Below are 18,380 nucleotides of genomic sequence, written 5' to 3' on the forward strand. Positions count from 1 at the left end.
TGATAAACTTCTCCTAAAACTAAAATCCTACGGCATTTCAGGACCTCTTCACAATTGGATAAATGCCTTCCTGTCAAACAGACAACAAGTGGTCAAAATTGGCAATGCTCTATCAAACCCTGTTCCTGTCAAAAGTGGCGTTCCCCAAGGCAGCGTTCTTGGACCAACTCTCTTCATACTATACATAAATGATCTCTGTGATCTTATCTCAAGTTATTGTGTTCTCTTTGCTGACGATGTCAAACTATTTAACACCACCAACAATACTTCTACCCTTCAAAAAGACCTTGACTTTCTATCTGATTGGTCTAAAATTTGGCAACTCCAAATCTCAACCAGCAAATGCTCAGTCTTACATATTGGGAAAAAGAACCCTAACGCTAAGTACAAGCTTGATGGACATTACCTTACAGATGACCCCCACCCTGTCAAAGACCTTGGAGTTTTCATATCAAATGACCTAAGTGCCAAAGCTCACTGCAACTACATAACAAAAAAAGCTCTAAGAGTTGTAAACCTAATTTTATGCAGCTTCTTTTCCAAAAACTCTACACTTCTAACCAGAGCTTATAAAACATTTGCTAGACCTATTCTTGAATACAGCTCACTTGTCTGGAACCCATACCACATTTCAGACATCAATACAATTGAACGTGTCCAGAAATATTTTACAAGAAGAGTTCTCCGCTCCTCTGAAAAAAACAAAATACCTTATACCACCAGACTCAAAATCCTAGGATTAGAAAACTTAGAACTCTGCCGACTCCGACAAGACCTGTGTTTAACACACAAAATCATCTATTGCAATGTCCTTCCTGTTAAAGACTACTTCAGCTTCAATCGCAATAATACAAGAGCAAACAATAGATTCAAACTTAATGTTAACCGCTTCAAACTTGATTGCAGAAAATATGACTTCTGTAACAGAGTTGTTAACGCTTGGAACTCACTACCTGACTCTGTAGTTTCTTCTCAAAATCCCAAAATCTTCAACCAAAAACTGTCTACTATTGACCTCACCCCATTCCTAAGAGGACTTTAAGGGGCGTGCATAAGAGCACAAAAGTGCCTACCGTTCCTGTCCTATTGTTCCCTTTCATTATATCAAATTAATACTTTTGCTTATATATATATACATATTTTAGCCTATATTTTATATTTTATACATATTCTAGCCTTTATATATGTTTATATGATGTGTTGTTTTTTTTATGACAATGTTTACATATACTGTTGTGACAAAAAAAAACCTGAACACACTCAAAACCGTAGAAATGATGGTAGACTTTAGGAGAAACCCTTCCTTACTTCCACTTCTCACAATACTAGACAACACAATATCAACAGTAGAAACCTTCAAATTTCTAGGTTCTATCATATTGCAAGATCTAAAATGGACAGCTAACATCAAAAACATCATCAAAAAAGGACAACAAAGAATGTTCTTTCTGCTCCAACTCAGGAAGCTCAAACTGCCCAAGGAGCTGCTGATCCAGTTCTACAGAGGAATTATTGAGTCTGTCATTTGCACCTCTATAACTGTCTGGTTTGGTTCTGCAACCCAACAAGACAGACACAGACTTCAGAGGATCATTAGAACTGCAGAAAAAATAAATGTTACCAACCTGCCTTCCATTGAGGACTTGTATACTGCTCGAATCAAGAAGAGGACTGTGAAAATATTTACAGATCCCTCACATCCTGGACATAAACTATTTCAACTCCTACCCTCAAAACGACGCTATAGAGTACTGCACACCAGAACAACTAGACACAATAACAATTTTTTCCAGAAGGCCATCACTCTGCTAAACAATTAATTCCCTCAACACTGTCAAACTATTTACTAAATATGCACTACTATTAATCTTCTCATTGTTCCCATCACCAATCTCTTTCCACTTATGACTGTATGACTATAACTTTGTTGCTGGTAATCCTTGTGATTTATATTGATATTGATTGTTCCTGATTGCTTATTTGTGCCCTGTGATTATCATTAAGTGTTATATCATTAAGTGTTAAATTGTACCCTATGACCATCATTTGTGTTGTAAATGTTGTACCTTGATGGAGGTATCTTTTCTTTTATGTACACTGAGAGGATATGCACCAAGACAAATTTTTTGTGTGTCCAATCACACTTGGCCAATAAATTCTATTCTATTCTATTCTATTCTATTCTATTCTATTCTATTCTATTCTAGGTTCGAAAATACTCTGTATCTTCTTTTTCTTTTATCTTTAATGTCAATCTGTACATTTCTGCACAATCTAATAATTTTTTTAATTACATTCTTCTACAGGTGTTTCCTCATTTTTCCAGTACTGTGCAAATACAATTCTTGCTGCTGTCAAAACATGTAAAATTAAATATATATTCCCTTTATCATACTTTTCTGGTACTATATCTAACAAAAATATTTCTGGCTTATAATCTATATGTAACTTTAACATTTTTTCTAACCATGTATATATTTTTGTCCAATATTTCTCTCAGGAAATTGTTATTTGCCTAACTAGGCAATATATAAACTAACTATGTATGTTTGTATAAAGGCATGATATTGCTTTAAGACTGTGCTGCATCATGCAAGCATCCTGATTGGTTGATCTCTGTAGCCAATGTATAAAAGGACTAATAAATTATGGCTTGTGGGGAATCTACAGGGACGCTTCAGCATTGTAACCTGATGACATGCTGCAACTGTATATTTGAGCTTTATGATCGTTGCTTGATCATGGCTAGTTACTGATTCCTCAAGATACTGACTGTTGTGAATTGAACTGTGTTTTGCCGAACTGAAAGAAGACCTTGTTTGTTGTGCAAGTCTATGTTGGTAAGAAGGCTCGATATTTGTAACATCCCTGACTGGCTTTATATGTGTATGACGTGGATTGTTTTTGGACTACAACTTTGCCTTTTCCCTAAAAGTAAAGGAATATCAAACCCCAGTTTGTCTGCAAGTGACTGTTATTGTATACAACCAGTCTCAGTCGTTTTCATGCGTAGGGTACTCTGCTCAACAGTTCACAACCTTGGTTGTGAACCCAGATTACCCTTAACAATTTCTTTGCTTTTGCACATGTCCACCACATGTAATATGTGCCCGGTATAATATATTTCCAACATTTGGCGGACAGGTTTTTAAACATCTTTGCTAATCTTGCTGGTGGTAAATGCCACCTATAAAACATTTTATATAATTTTTCCTTATAAGTGGCTGCCATTGCCAACTTAGTTTCTTTCCCAAACTTTTGCCATTTGTCTAATTCTATAGTGTATCCAGGGACACAGTGGCTCAGGGGCTAAGACGCTGAGCTTGTCAATCGAAAGGTCGGCAGTTCAGAGGTTCGAATGCCTAGTGTTGCCGTGTAACGGGGTGAGCTCCCATTCCTTGTCCCAGCTTCTGCCAACTTAGCAGTTCGAAAAATGTAAAAAATGCAAGTAGAAAAAATAGGGACCACCTTTGGTGGGAAGGTAACAGCATTCTGTGCGCCTTTGGCATTGAGTCATGCTGGCCACGTGATCACGGTGATGTCTTTGGACAGCGCTGGCTCTTCGGCTTTGAAACGGAGATGAGCATCACTCCCTAGAGTCGGGAATGATTAGCATGTATGTGCGAGGGGAACCTTTACCTTTACCTTATAGTGTATCCAAAATTTTTTGCCCATACTATCATTGTCTCTTTTACCTGTTCATCTTCTATTTTTAAGCTTAACAAGGTTTTATATTTTCTTTATTAACTTTTCATCTACCCATAACATTATTTGATCAAATATTGTTTGCTCTTTGTAGAAGCCTTTTGCCTTAATATCTTTTTTGTACAATTATATTTGCATACATGGCCACCATGATAAGTCCACACCTTGATTCTGCAACTCTTGTTTAGTTTTAAGTTCCCCTTCCGCATTTAAAATATCATTATATCAGGGGTGAAATGCTCCCGGTTCGGACTGGCTCGCCTGATGGTGGCTGCTGGTTCGGGGAACTGGTGGCAAAAATCCCTGGCCCCGCCCCACCGCCTCTGCTGAGCCGGACCATCAGCAGAGGTGGTTTTTTTTTAACTTTTAAAAGAAGTTTTTCTTCAGCTGAAAACATGCCTTTAAAAGTATAAAAAAAGCCTTTGAGGCCACGATGCAAGCTTCATGGGATTGTCAGAGGAGCCTTTTAAAAACTTTTTTTCCTCTGGTGATCCCAGAAGATTTTCCTGATCCTCACAGGCTTTTAAAATCATTTGCAACAACCTCTTACAACAGCCCCCGCCCATGCCCACCCAATCCCCCTTCCCCACTTACCTTATTCCTGCTCCTTTCGGGCTGGCAAAGTATCAGCAAAACAGGCAGTTGCAGTTGCTAGCAGATTCAGGCAGATGAATATGCCTGTGCAAAATCCAGCAGATGAATCTGCTAGCAACTGAAACTGTCTGTTTTGCTGGCTGAGGAACTCTGGGAATTGAAGTCCACAAACCTTAAAGTTACTAAGGTTGGAGACCCCTGAACTAAAAAATATAAATAAAATAAAATAAAATAAATAATAAAATATTTGTGCAGCTTTCTGAGATTTGGTGTGTTTCTGTAGTGTTTCACTCTATAACTACACAAATACACAAAATCTCACAAAGCTGTATGTGGCATTTTGTGTGTGTGTGTGTCAATTGTGTTGTGGTGTGTGTGTGTAAAGTGTGGAAGTTGGTTTTTGAGCTTTTTGTGATTATGTGAGGTTCCTGCTTGTTGCAGGGGCCATTATGGGTGAAGTGCAGCTGCTTTTACATTGTGTGTGAGTCAGTTGTGTTGTGTTGTGTGTGTGTAAAGTGTGAAAGTTGGTTTTTGAGCTTTTTGTGGCTGTGTGAAGTGTGAAGTGCAGCTGCTTTTACATTGTGTGTGAGTCAGTTGTGTTGTGTTGTGTGTGTGTAAAGTGTGAAAGATGGTTTTTGTACCTCTTATTGTTTTTTATACTTTATTTTTATTATTTATTGTTATTGGCCACACCCACCCAGTCATCTGACCACCAAGCCACATCCACCAATTAAGCCATGCCCACAGAACTGGTAGGGAAATTTTTTAGATTTCACCCCTGCTTTATACGTTAAGATTTTTTCCAGATTTACTACATTTGGATGGATAAATGCTTCCATTGTTGAGAGCCAAACTGGCATTTTCATGTAAATTTCTGCTTTTACCTTTTCCCATACTAGAAGTAGAGCATTTCTTATATGATGTCTTTGAAAATATCTGAGTTTTATTTTTATCATACCATAGAAAAGTATGCTATCCTAATTAATAATCCTAATGAAGGGCGTGCATAAGAGCACAAGCGTGCCTACCATCCCTGTCCTATTGTTTCCTTTCATTATATCCAATTAATATAGTTATTACATACTTATGCTTATATATATGCTTACATATTGTATAGTTATTTCATGCTTATGCTTATATATACACTGTGTGACAAAATAAATAAATAATAAATAAATAAAAATAATTGGAGATCATGACCTTCCAGAAACAGTAATCTTCAGTGTCTGAGAGTTATCCATTCTGTCACCCACGCCTGTGATCAACTTCTGATGTTTGACTGTGCTGTACAATTCAACATGGGCTATTTTCAAGGCAGTTGCATCTCTGATTTTTTCCTTGAAATTTTAAGAGCTTATCCAGTGAAGACAGTTCATTAGAGGTTCTGCCATTGTTGAAAGCATTAAGGAACTGAGTAAGGAAAGATTTCTGATAGTGGTGCTGGCCACGCGGGAGGTGACACGAGGCTGGCTCCAGGGGATTACGAATGCTTCCTTGTTGGAGGGGATCTTTCCGGCCGCCTTGAAAGAGGCGGTGGTGAGACCTCTTCTCAAGAAGCCTTCCCTGGACCCAGCTGTATTAGGTAATTATCGTCCGGTCTCCAACCTTTGCTTCGCGGCGAAGGTTGTAGAGAGTGTGGTGGCATGTCAATTACCTCGGTACCTGGATGAAACTATCTATCTAGACCCGTTCCAGTCCGGCTTCCGGCCCGGTTACAACACTGAGACGGCTTTGGTCGCGTTGGTTGATGATCTCTGGAGGGCCAGGGATAGGGGTTATTCCTCTGCCTTGGTCCTATTAGACCTCTCAGCGGCTTTTGATACCATCGATCATGGTATCCTGCTGCACCGGTTGGAGGGATTGGGAGTGGGAGGCACCGTTTATCGGTGGTTCTCCTCCTATCTCTCCGATCGGTCGCAGACAGTGTTGACGGGAGGGCAGAGGTCGACCCCGAGGCGCCTCACTTGTGGGGTGCCACAGGGGTCGATTCTCTCACCCCTCCTGTTCAACATCTATATGAAGCCGCTGGGTGAGATCATCAGTGGTTTCGGTGTGAGGTATCAACTGTACGCTGATGACACTCAGCTGTACTTTTCCACACCGGGCCACCCCAACGAAGCTATTGAAGTGCTGTCCCGGTGTCTGGAAGCCATACGGGTCTGGATGGGGAGAAACAGGCTCAAGCTCAATCCCTCCAAGACAGAGTGGCTGTGGATGCCAGCACCCTGGTACAGTCAGCTGCAACCGTGGCTGACTGTTGGGGGCGAGTCATTGGCCCCAATGGAGAGGGTGCGCAACTTGGGCGTGCTCCTGGATGGACGGCGTGTCTTTTGAAGACCACTTGACGGCCGTCTCCAGGAGAGCTTTTTACCAGGTTCGCCTGGTTCGCCAATTGCGCCCCTTTCTAGACCGGGATGCCCTATGCACGGTCACTCATTGTTGTGACCCAGGTTCCTGGACCCGGACTCCTGGACTCGGATGATTCAGAAAGTGAGGGAGAAGACCTGGCAAGCCCTGTTTCTCTTGAGCCCTTTCCCTCCCTGGCACCCACTCAAAGGGAGGAGGAGGGGCCGGCAAGACCTGATTCCCTGGAGCCTTCTTCTGATTTGGCAACGCCCCAAGAACAGTTTTGGAGTGATGCAAGACTGCACAGATGTGATCGGCGTGCGCAGCAGCGGAAGGGTTGGGGGAAAGCCAAGTCATAATTGTCATGCAGTGGCATCTGCAGAGACTATAAATAGGAGGTGGGATTTCCTGGTTTTTTGTCTTGGACAAAGCAATGAATTGGCGCGGGCTAACTGTCTCAATGGAGGGAAGAATATATTCGTGAGTAATTCTGGCCTTATCTATAATTTCCTCGTTATCTCCAGAAACTTGGCAGGCCCGTGGGTAGACGTGGCCAGGACATATATCTATGTAAATAAAAGGAGAAAAGAAGGCCTCTGACTGACTCTTTGCTGGGAGTATTGGGGGGAGGGAAACAGAACATTTTGTCCAAGACCTGACTAAAACATCTTTCACCAAAGATGGACCAACAGCAGGTACAGCAGCAGTTAGAGCAGCTACAAGCGGCTAATCAACAGCTCCAGCAGCAAGTGGCTCACTTGGCAGGCCAACTTGCTGCCAGGAATGTGCCTGCAGCCCCCCCCCATCCTCCCACTCCTCCTCCTTGTCGCAAGTGCCCGATAACCGTGCCGGATAAGTTTTCTGGGCAGCCTGAGATGTTCCCGACCTTCTTGGGACAGTGCCAGCTCTACATGGCTATGAGGCCAGAGGATTTCCCAGACGACCGGGCTAAGGTGGCCTTCGTGATTAACCTTCTTTCCGGCTCGGCTGCTCGATGGGCCACGCCCCTCTTGCTCCAGGACAGCTTCCTGCTGGCAGACCAACAGCGTTTTTGGCAGCACCTGCGCACCATGTACGAGGACCCCGTTCGAATGCTGATGGCAACCAGGCGCCTTAAGGAACTCCGTCAAGGGAAACGCCCCCTGCAGGAGTACATCGCCGAATTTCGTCTTTTGTGCCAGGACTCTGACTGGAATGATGCAGCGCTGGTGGACGCGTTCTAGGAGGGACTCTCAGAGGAATTGCAAGACGAGCTGGCCCGGGTGGAGGCGCCGCGGACCCTCGACAACTTGGTGCCCCTTTGTCTCCGCCTCGATGCCCGTCTGCAACGGCGACCGTCCCCCGGGACCCGCCGTCGACATCTGCACCCCACTTCCTGCACCACCAGCACCCCGGGTCGCCCCACGTTTTGTAACCGCTGCGGAAGAGCCCATGGAGTTGGGAGCAGCCAGACCTCGCCTGGCAGCCCAGGAGCGGAACCGGAGGCGCCAAGGGGGATTGTGCCTGTACTGCGGGAGCCCGCCACTACCGCTTCTTGCCCCAGAAAGCGAAGTGGGGCATGCGTGCCAGTCCCCGAATCACAGCGTGACCAATCGGGAAACGGAGCAGGCCCGACCTCGGGGAAACCCTAGGTCGGGCACGTACTAAGCCCCCACTGGATGTTGCGGAAGTAGACTCTGGGCCCCCTCGGCATCTGATTCTGGACACACGGATATGGTTGGGGAACCAGTCGGACGGGCTCCAGGCGCATGCGCTGGTGGACTCAGGGGCCACAACAAACTTTATGGACCAGGCCTTTGTGACCCAGTTTGCGGTCCCCGTGGTTCCGGTGGACCCTCCGATGCGGGTAGAGACAATTGATGGACGAGAACTGGTGTCCGGCCCCATTAAATTTGCCACCCAACCTTTGCGCCTGGCTATTGGGGACCATGAGGAGGCGATCCAGTTTTATGTCATGGCGGACCTTCATTTTCCCTTGGTCCTTGGGTTGGCCTGGCTTTGGACCCACGATCCTCAGGTGGCCTGGTCGCGGAACGCCATCTCTTTCCCGAGTCTGCAATGCGTCGATCACATCCGCCACACCTGTGCCGGCCATGTTGTGTCTTGTCCGCTCTCACCTGTGCCGGCCAGAACGTCCCCACCGCTGCCATCACCTTGCCTCCTGAGCTGACGGACTTCGCCGACGTGTTCAGCGAGAAGGAGGCGGACCGACTACCCCCGCATCGGCCCTACGATTGCCCCGTGGACCTTCTGCCCAACGCACCACTGCCTGTGGGACGCCTGTATTCCATGTCGGAGCCCGAGTTGGCCGCCCTCGGGGACTTCCTGGACAAAAATCTGGCCCGAGGGTTCATCCGGCCTTCAAAGTCCCCTCTCTCGGCCCCCACAGAGAAGGATCTTCCTCTGGGGGCCGCCAGCCGACATTGTCTGGCGGACGGCACCCTGAGAAGGCCCTCTCTGTACGAGCGTACGGGTCGGTGGGAGGCATGAGGTAACAGAAGGCGGTCCCGTAAGTACCCAGGTCCCAAGCCATGGAGCGCTTTAAAGGTGGTTACCAGAACCTTGAAATGCACCTGAAAGGCAACAGGAAGCCAGTGCAGTCTGCGCAGGAGAGGTGTCACATGGGAGCTACGTGTGACTCCCTCTATCACCCGCGCAGCTGCATTCTGGACCAACTGAAGCCTCCGAGTGCATCTCAAGGGGAGCCCCATGTAGAGAGCATTGCAATAATCCAGGCGGGAGGTGACAAGAGCATGAGTGACTGTGCATAGGGCATCCCGATCAAGGAAGGGGCGCAACTGGCGAACCAGGCGAACTTGGTGAAAGGCTCTCCTGGAGACGGCCGCCAAATGATCTTCAAACGACAGCCGTGCATCCAGGAGAACACCCAAGTTGCGCTCTCCCTCCTTTGGGGCCATTAACTCGCCCCCAACAGTCAACTGCAGCTGCAGCTGACTGTATCGGGGTGCCGGCATCCACAGCCACTCCGTCTTGGAGGGATTGAGCTTGAGCCTGTTCCTCCCCATCCAGACCCGTACGGCTTCCAAACACCGGGACAACACTTCGACAGCTTCGTTGGGGTGGCCCGGGGTGGAAAAGTACAGCTGAGTATCATCAGCGTACAGTTGATATCTCACCCCAAAGCCACTGATGATCTCACCCAACGGCTTCATATAGATGTTGAACAGGAGGGGCGAGAGAATCGACCCCTGCGGCACCCCACAAGTGAGGTGTCTTGCAGTCGACCTCTGCCCCCCTGTCAACACCGTCTGCGACCGATCGGAGAGATAGGAGGAGAACCACCGATAAACGGTGCCTCCCACTCCCAACCCCTCCAACCGGCGCAGCAGGATACCATGGTCGATGGTATTGAAAGCCGCTGAGAGGTCTAATAGGACCAGGGCAGAGGAATAACCCCTGTCTCTGGCCCTCCAGAGATCATCCACCAACGCGACCAAAGCTGTCTCCGTGCTGTATCTGGGTCGGAAACCGGACTGGCACGGGTCTAGATAGACGGCTTCATCCAGGTACTGGGGTAGCTGGCGTGCCACAGCACTCTCTACAACCTTCACAGTAAAGCGAAGGTTGGAGACCGGACGGTAGTTACCTAAAATAGCTGGGTCCAGGGAAGGCTTCTTGAGGAGGGGTCTCACCACTGCCTCCTTCAAGGCAGCAGGGAAAACTCCCTCCAGCAAAGAAGCGTTAGTAATCTCCTGGAGCCAGCCTCGTGTCACTTCCCGGGAGGCCAGTACCAGCCAGGAAGGGCACGGGTCCAGTAAACATGTCGTAGTATGCAGCCTCCGCAGCAACCTGTCCACGTCCTCGAGAGTCACAGGATCAAACTCATCCCAAATAACCTCCACAAGACGCGACTCCGCCCTCCCACCTGGATCATCCCAATTTCGGTCCAAGCCGTCCCGGAGCTGAACGATTTTGTCGTATAGATAACCACTAAACTCCTTGGCACGGCCCTGCAACGGGTCATCCCGCACCTCCTGATGCAGGAGGGAGCGGGCAACCCGAAACAGGGCGGCCGGGCGGTTATCTGCCGACGCAATGAGGGTGGAAGCGTAGGAACGCCTCGCCTCCCTCATTGCCACTAGGTAGGTCCTAGAATAGGATCTAACTAGTGTTCGGTCAGCTTCTGACCGGCTGGCCCTCCAGACACTCTCTAGGCGTCTTCTCCGGTGTTTCATCTCCCTCAGCCCCTCGGAGAACCAAGGGGCCGGGCGAGACCTACGCCGGGTCAGAGGCCGCAAGGGCACGACATGGTCCAAAGCTCCAGCCGCGGCCCGTTCCCAGGTCGCAACTAGCTCTCCAGCCGTGCCGTGGGCCAGGTCCTCAGGAAATGGCCCAAGCTCCATCAGGAACCTCTCCGGGTCCATCAGGCGCCTGGGACGGAACCAGCGCGTTGGCTCCGTCTCCCTGCAGTGGTGGATAGCGGTCCGAAAATCTAAGCGAAGGAGAAAATGATCTGACCATGACACCGGCTCAGTTTCTAAATTATCTAATACCAGATCATTTCGCCACTGACCAGAGATATAAATCAGGTCCAGTGTGCCACCCCCTATGTGCGTGGGGCCATCAATTACCTGAATCAGGTCCAAGGCCATCATGGAAGCCTGGAACTCCCGAGCCGTTGTTGATGACAGGCCCGTCGATGGCAGGTTAAAGTCCCCCATGACTATCAGTCTGGGGGTCTCCACCGCCACCCCGGCGAGCACCTCCAACAACTCGGGTAGGGCTGTGGTCACGCAGCAAGGAGCCAGGTACGTGATCAACAAGCCCATCTGATCGCGATGGCCCCACTTCACAAAGAGGGATTCACAGCCGGCAATCTGAGGTACAGTGGCCTCCCTCGGCTCTAGACTTTCTCTAATGACAACCGCTACCCCCCCACCCCTACCTTGGGCTCTCGGCTGATGAAATGCTCGGAAACCTGGTGGGCATAACTCCACAAGGGGAACCCCCCCCCTCCGGACCCAACCAGGTCTCCGTAATGCCCATAAGGTCCGCGGCTTCCCCCTGAATAAGATCACCAATCAGGGGGGCCTTATTGACCACGGACCGGGCATTACATAACATCAACCGGAGACCAAGGCTCTGAGGACCATGGCCACCCGGGGAACGGGTGAAGACTGGGGGGCCGGAGCACGTGATCGTTTTGAGACAGCGAGCACGTGCTCCCAACACTTGATATGGCCCCCCGCTTCCGCCATATCTGCCTCTCCCACTTACCATACAGATGGAACGATTCTCCACTCCTGGAACGAACCCATCCCCCTCTGCCTTCGGACCAGATGGTACAATGCCACGAACAAGCACAGGGGCTAAATCCCTCCCCGACGGGTTTTTCCCCCCACCCGTCGTATCCCTCCCTCCCCTTAAAAGACCCCTTTTAAAAAACCTATTTAAAAATCCCCAGAAACTCTTCTTGGCCGCATGCCACCTCTCTGGGTCCCAAGACCCTTCGTTGAGGTAAGCTCTTGATAACCTAGAGGGCCATTCCTGCAAGGTGGGGGAACCTCGCAGTCATAATAGATCGGTGGATGAGTATCTCATGAAAGAATAACAGTTTGCGACAGCGAAAGTGTACAACCCAAGCCGGCATAGATGTTAACCGGCTTCTAGGCCAGCCGAGTTGACTGTTCCGCACAAGTCCAAATGAACCCAAAGCCGGCCAAGTCCAGATGATCCGGGAAACAACCAAGGGGTCCAGGGGTCCGGCCAAATCTAATGGTCTCCCCCCCCCGACAGCTGGTACAATAATATCCTCCTCGGTTGCCGATCACTAAGATGGAATAGTGGCCCTCGGAAACTCGGCATTTCTCCATCCTGGGAAAGGGGTTCCTGCCGCTCCGTGGTCTGATGGAATACCGCACGCTCTAGTGCCACCAGTACCGCAATTGCCGCCAAAATCACCGCCGTTCCAGAGGCCGCCATTAATAGTGCTGGATCCATGATAGATTCATGTCCCAGCATGCCGCAGATAGAAGTCGAGGACGCTCCGCCGATGTGCCACTGATGAAAAATGCGGCACAAAATCATGCCGTTGAGGAACATTTCAGGGAAGGCCAGGCCTGACAGAAAGGTCAGCTGGGGGGGGGGAGGAACAGCCGATCTTCGGGCCCTCCAAAAGTCCAGCCCGAGCGGCCCACCACCCTGCCGCCAAACTTGTAAGGGGATCGAACTAAGGCCCGCCCAGGACGACTACCCCACCCCGAAATAGTCGCCGCCATCCGCTGTCCCTTAGTTGGTAAAATATGCGGTTCCAAAATCCTGCCGCTGATGGAAGTCGCGGCCGAGGCTAAGCATACCCAAGAAGTCAGCTGGGAGGGGGAGAAACAGCTGATATTCAAGCCCTCCAAGACTCCGGTCCGAACGGCCCACCACACTGCCGCCAGCATTAGCTCACGGCCGGGGATCTCAAAAGCCAGTCCGGGACGGTAACCCCAATCCTAAAATGGCCGCCGCTATCCGCTGCTCTCCCAAGGCTCCGGCCCCGAATTCAGCAGCCGAGAGACCACTGAGGTCCAAAGACCTCGCTCTCGGCTGCCAGCACGATGACCCACCTAGGGCCGGAGTCTCTGCAGCCCGGCGAGCGGCCAACGATCTCAAAAGCCAGTCCATGGCTATGCGGTCTGTGCTGTCCGTGCGGCCCGGCTCACGGCCGAAGGTCTCAGAAGCCGAAGTCTGCGAAATCCGCGCAGCCCGGCTCACGGCCGGGGATCTTAAAGCCGGTCCGGGGATCTTAACGCCGGTCCGGGGCGGTAGGCCCTACCCCAAAATGGCCGCCGCCATCCGCTGCTCTCCCAAGACTCCGGCCCAGAACTCAGCAACCGGGAGACCACTGAGGTCCAAAGACCTCAGTCTCGGCTGCCGGCATGCTGACCCACCTGGGACCGAAGTCTGTGCAGCCCGGCGAGCGGCTGAACAGCATCTCGGCCGGAAAACACCGGCCGCCGTCTTCACAAGATCAAAATACCACCGCCATTACGCGCATGCGCAGAAGAGCATTTATCTATGTGTATATTTTACTTGGCTGTAAACTGCCCTGAGTCCCTTGGGAGATAGGGCGGTATAAAAATACGATAAATAAAATATAAAATAAATAAATAGGATGACCCAAAGGATTATGGGTTTCCTGTTTGGTCTTTAAGGAAACAGAAGCCTTGTTAAAAGATAAGTCTGCAACATTGGTTGGCTCTCCATTATTTTCAACTTTATGTTAGAGAAGTGTTATTGTTCTAGATTTAATACTGACGTGTTAATTAATTTGCAGAAGCAGAATTTTACTGTGTAGTTTATGATGATGTTTCACTTTCCTACCAGCATTAGAGCAACAGAGAAGAGGCACAGCATCACTTTTTAGTGCTGAATCTTTCTTGCTCATTCACTGTCTCCTCTGCATTGTGAGTAAAGGGCAGATGACAAATGATTTTGTTTATTACAGGTCAGAGAGAAATGTCACCAGTTCTTTATCTGAAGTGCCTCCTTACAGATATACTTAAAGAAAAGCTGAAGATCCCTTTAACCAATGAAGCTAGAGAAAAAGCACTAGCTATTGCAGCACAGCAACATATGTCTGCTCTGGAATATGAGCGAAGAAGGGCCACAGGAACACTTGAGAGCAGTAGTGTTCGAGCTGCAGTTGCAGCCTTGGGATTATCAAGAGTTGAGGTAAAAATGCTAATAAGTTAAAATATTACTGCAATTTTGTTTCATACATTACCTTTAAAACTGCTAGTTAAGCAGATTTTTACTGCACATAAAACAGACTGAAAAAGGACTTTTTGCTCCTTTTGCACCTCCTAATCTATCTTTTGGAGTCTTATTTTCTTTCTTGTGTTATAAAATCACCAAAGCTTTAAAAAGATTGGTGTTTTTTTTTTTTACTGATAATGGTGCAAAATGGAACATTTATGACTTTTTCCTGTGTTGCTATTTAAGAAAGGTCTTAAGCAGAAAAAAGAATTAAAGACTGTGTTGCTGTCATATGTGCAATTTTATGGCTCATGTATCTTAGCCAAAACAAGTCTGATTGAATTGGATTTACTAATGAACTCTAGTGGACAATAATGTTTAGGTTCCCTTTGGAATAATTTATAAATAATATTTAATGTAGAAAATTAATATATTTGTCTCCTGAGCACTTTATATTGCTATTCTCTTTCATGCTGTTAGTTTAAATGGGCTATGGTTTTGATAATTTTTTGAGTTTGTAAGAAATTCTGTATTCATTTATTCTAACTTTTTTTGATATATCATGCACTATTTCTCAGCCATTAATTTCAACTGTTCAGAGGTGTATTCTTAATATAATCCCATATTTTTCCTTTGAATCGTGTTTTTAAAAATAAGGATCCTATTACATTATGTTATTAAATCTATATCATATTTTTACAGAAGGATGCTCTGCACAACTATCCTTTATTCTCTGAACAATATATTGAATATAATGTTGAAGTCAGCATGCCTGAGTATTTTGAAATTCCTTCAAAAATATATATACCTGTGTTAGCCTCATGCAGAGCTAATTCCTCAAAGGCTAGAAAAGCAGACCATTGGTTTGATACAGCAGGTAAGAAGCATTAAAATAGTTCAACTAAAAATAAAATTTAAGTGCCATCTAATCTAGGAACCCAATTTATCTAACATTATTTAAGGTGCCACTTGCTGTACTGCAACTTTTTATCAAGCTTTGTGCAGAGACATCACCCTGCCAACAAAAGTGTGTATACAGTTGAAACTCAAAAAATTAGAATATTGTGCAAAAGTTCATTTATTTCAGTACTGCAACTTAAAAGGTGAAACTAATATATGAAATAGACTCGTTACATGCAAAAGGAGATAGTTTAAGCCTTGATTTGTCATAATTTTGATGATTATGGCTTACAGCTTATGAAAACCCCAAATTCACAATCTCAGAAAATTAGAATATTGTGAAAAGGTTCAATATTCTAGGCTCAAAGTGTCCCACTCTAATCAGCTAATTAAGCCATAACACCTGCAAAGGGCTCCTGAGCCTTTAAATGGTCTCAGGAGGAGATTGTGGTTCAGTAGGAATCACAATCATGGGAAAGACTCCTGACTTGACAGTTGTGCAGAAAACCATCACTGATACCCTCCATAGGAGGAAAAGCCTCAGAAGGTAATTGTAAAAGAAGTTGGATGTTCCCAAAGTGCTGTATCAAAGCACATTAATTGAAAGTTATGTGGAAAGGAAAAGTGTGGAAGAAAAAGGTGCACAAGCAGCAGGGATGACTGCAGCCTGGAGAGGATTGTCAGGAAAAGGCCATTCAAAAGTGTTGGAGACTTTCACAAGGAGTGGACTGAGGCTGGAGTCAGTGCATCAACAGCCACCACACACAGATGGATCCTGGACATGGGCTTCAAATGTCGTATTCATCTTGTCAAGCCGCTCCTGAAGAACAAACAACGTCAGAACCATCTTACGTGGGCTAAAAAAAAAAAAGAACTGGTCTGTTGCTCAGTGGTCCAAAGTCCTCTTTTCTGATGAGAGCAACTTTTGCATCTCATTTGGAAACCAAGGACCCAGAGTCTGGAGGAAGAATGGACACACTGCAAGATGCTTGAAGTCCAGTGTGAAGTTTCCACAGTCTGTGTTGATTTGGGGAGCCATGTCATCTGCTGGTGTTGGTCCATTGTGCTTCATTAAGTCCAGGGTCAACGCAGCCATCTACCAGGAGATTTTGGAGCACTTCATGCTTCCTTCTGCTGACTTCATTTTCCAGCAGGACTTGGCACCTGCCTACACTGCCAAAAGTACCAAAACCTAGTTCAATGCCCATGGGATTACTGTGCTTGATTGCCCAGCAAACTCGCCTGACCTGAACCCCATAGAGAATCTATGGGGCATTGCCAAGAGAAAGATGAGAGACATGAGACCGAACAATGCAGAAGAGCTGAAGGCCGTTACTGAAGCATCCTGGTCTTTCATAACACCTCAGCAGTGCCACAGGCTGATAGCATCCATGCCATGCTACATTGAGGTAGTAATTTATGCAAAAGGGGCCCAAACCAAGTACTGAGTACATATGCATGCTTATACTTTTCAGAGATCCGATATTGTTCTATGTACAATCCTTGTTTTATTGATTTCATATAATATTCTAATTTTCTGAGATTGTGAATTTGGGGTTTTCATGAGCTGTAAGCCATAATCATCAAAATTATGATAAATCAAGGCTTTGCATGTAATGAGTCTATCTCATATATTAGTTTCACCTTTTAAGTTGCATTACTGAAATAAATGAACTTTTGCATGATATTCTAATTTTTTGAGTTTCACCTGTAGTCAGGGCTATGGTTTTTCCAGTTGCAATGCAAGGCTGTGAAAGTTAGACCATAAGAAAGGCTGAGCGCCAAAGAATTGAGGCCTTTGAACTCTGGTGCTGGAGAAGACTCCTGGGAGTCCCTTGGACTGCAAGGCGAACAAAGAAGTCAGTCCTAGAGGAGATCAACCCTGACTGCTCTTTAGAAGGCCAGATCCTGAAGATGAAACTGAAATACTTTGGCCACCTAATGAGAAGGAAGGACTCACTGGAGAAGAGCCTAATGCTGGGAAAGATTGAGGGCAAAAGAAGTAGGGGACAACAGAGAATGAGGTGGCTGGATGGAGTTACTGAAGCAGTAGGTGTGAGCTTAAATGGACACCAGAGGATGGTAGAGGATAGGAAGGCCTGGAGGAACGTTGTCCATGAGATCGTGATGGGTTGGACATGACTTCAGAGCCCCCTATGGAGCATTTACTCAATTCAAGGCAGTCTTTTACCTACATAGCTGTTCAGTGAGACTTGATTCGATCGGTAGAAGTTTCAGTTTTAGTCAGATCTTACAAATCCAGAGGCATTCTTTTACTATCTAGTTCTAGAGTTCTTTCATAATTCAGGTTATGGGATACCAATTGGATGAACTGCTTTCAGCCTTGCAAGGTAGTCCAAGATAAGATACACATCCAGATGAAATAATCCTACTTTATTGTAAGAATCTGGCAAGACTGAAAGTACTTCTGGTCTTATCATTTTAGCCTCTAAAAACTAGCAGGATCCTTTGTAAAACTTTTCCCAGGCTTTCACTCCATCTGCAAAATGAGCTGCTTCTTATCAGCCATGATGGCACAGTGGTTAGAATGCAGTACTGCAGGCTACTTTTGCTGGCTGCTGCCTGCCTGCAGTTTGGCAGTTTGAATCTCACTGGTTTAAAGGTTGACTTAGCCTTCCATTCTTCCGAGGTCAGTAAAATGAGGAGCCAGATTATTGGGAGCAGTATGCTGACTCTGTAAACCACTTAGAGAGGGCTAAGTAAACCACAGTAAAGCACTGTGAAGTGGTATATATATCTAAGACTTATCAGACTGTAGCCTAGGCTGTGAATCTTCTTCCTTTTCCTTCTTCCATTTCCTTCTTCCTTCCTTATTAAAGGAAATGTGTACTTTAACTCCTTTTTTTCCAACAAACAAATTATAATTTGCTTATATGATCAATAAGGTATTTTTCAATACAGGTTTTTCATAACATTAATATGACTTAATTGTTAGTTTTTTTTCCCTATACTGTGATGCTGCTATCTCCAGTGAGACCATTTTCACAAAAGCATTTCAAGTCCTTGTTTACATTTTTGTAATTGAACAATTGTACATTGAATTACATGGTGCTGAGATCCTAAATTTTTCATTGTCTTAATTATGAATAGAAATCCCATTAATGTATGCT

At 46.4% G+C, this 18,380-nt stretch overlaps 1 protein-coding gene across 1 annotated transcript in view; it reads left to right on the plus strand.

Annotated features, from left to right (window-relative positions):
• Positions 1-18,380, plus strand: part of CFAP47 (cilia and flagella associated protein 47) — a 284,879-nt gene that overhangs the window by 257,664 nt on the left and 8,835 nt on the right. Inside the window, exons 44-45 of the mRNA XM_058184444.1 lie at positions 14,099-14,325; positions 15,052-15,226. Of these exons, the coding sequence (XP_058040427.1) occupies positions 14,099-14,325; positions 15,052-15,226 (402 nt within the window). The remainder of the gene's footprint in view (positions 1-14,098; positions 14,326-15,051; positions 15,227-18,380) is intronic.

This window comes from Ahaetulla prasina, chromosome 5, assembly GCF_028640845.1.
Source record: "Ahaetulla prasina isolate Xishuangbanna chromosome 5, ASM2864084v1, whole genome shotgun sequence".
In the NCBI taxonomy this organism is placed as follows: Eukaryota; Metazoa; Chordata; class Lepidosauria; order Squamata; family Colubridae; genus Ahaetulla; species Ahaetulla prasina.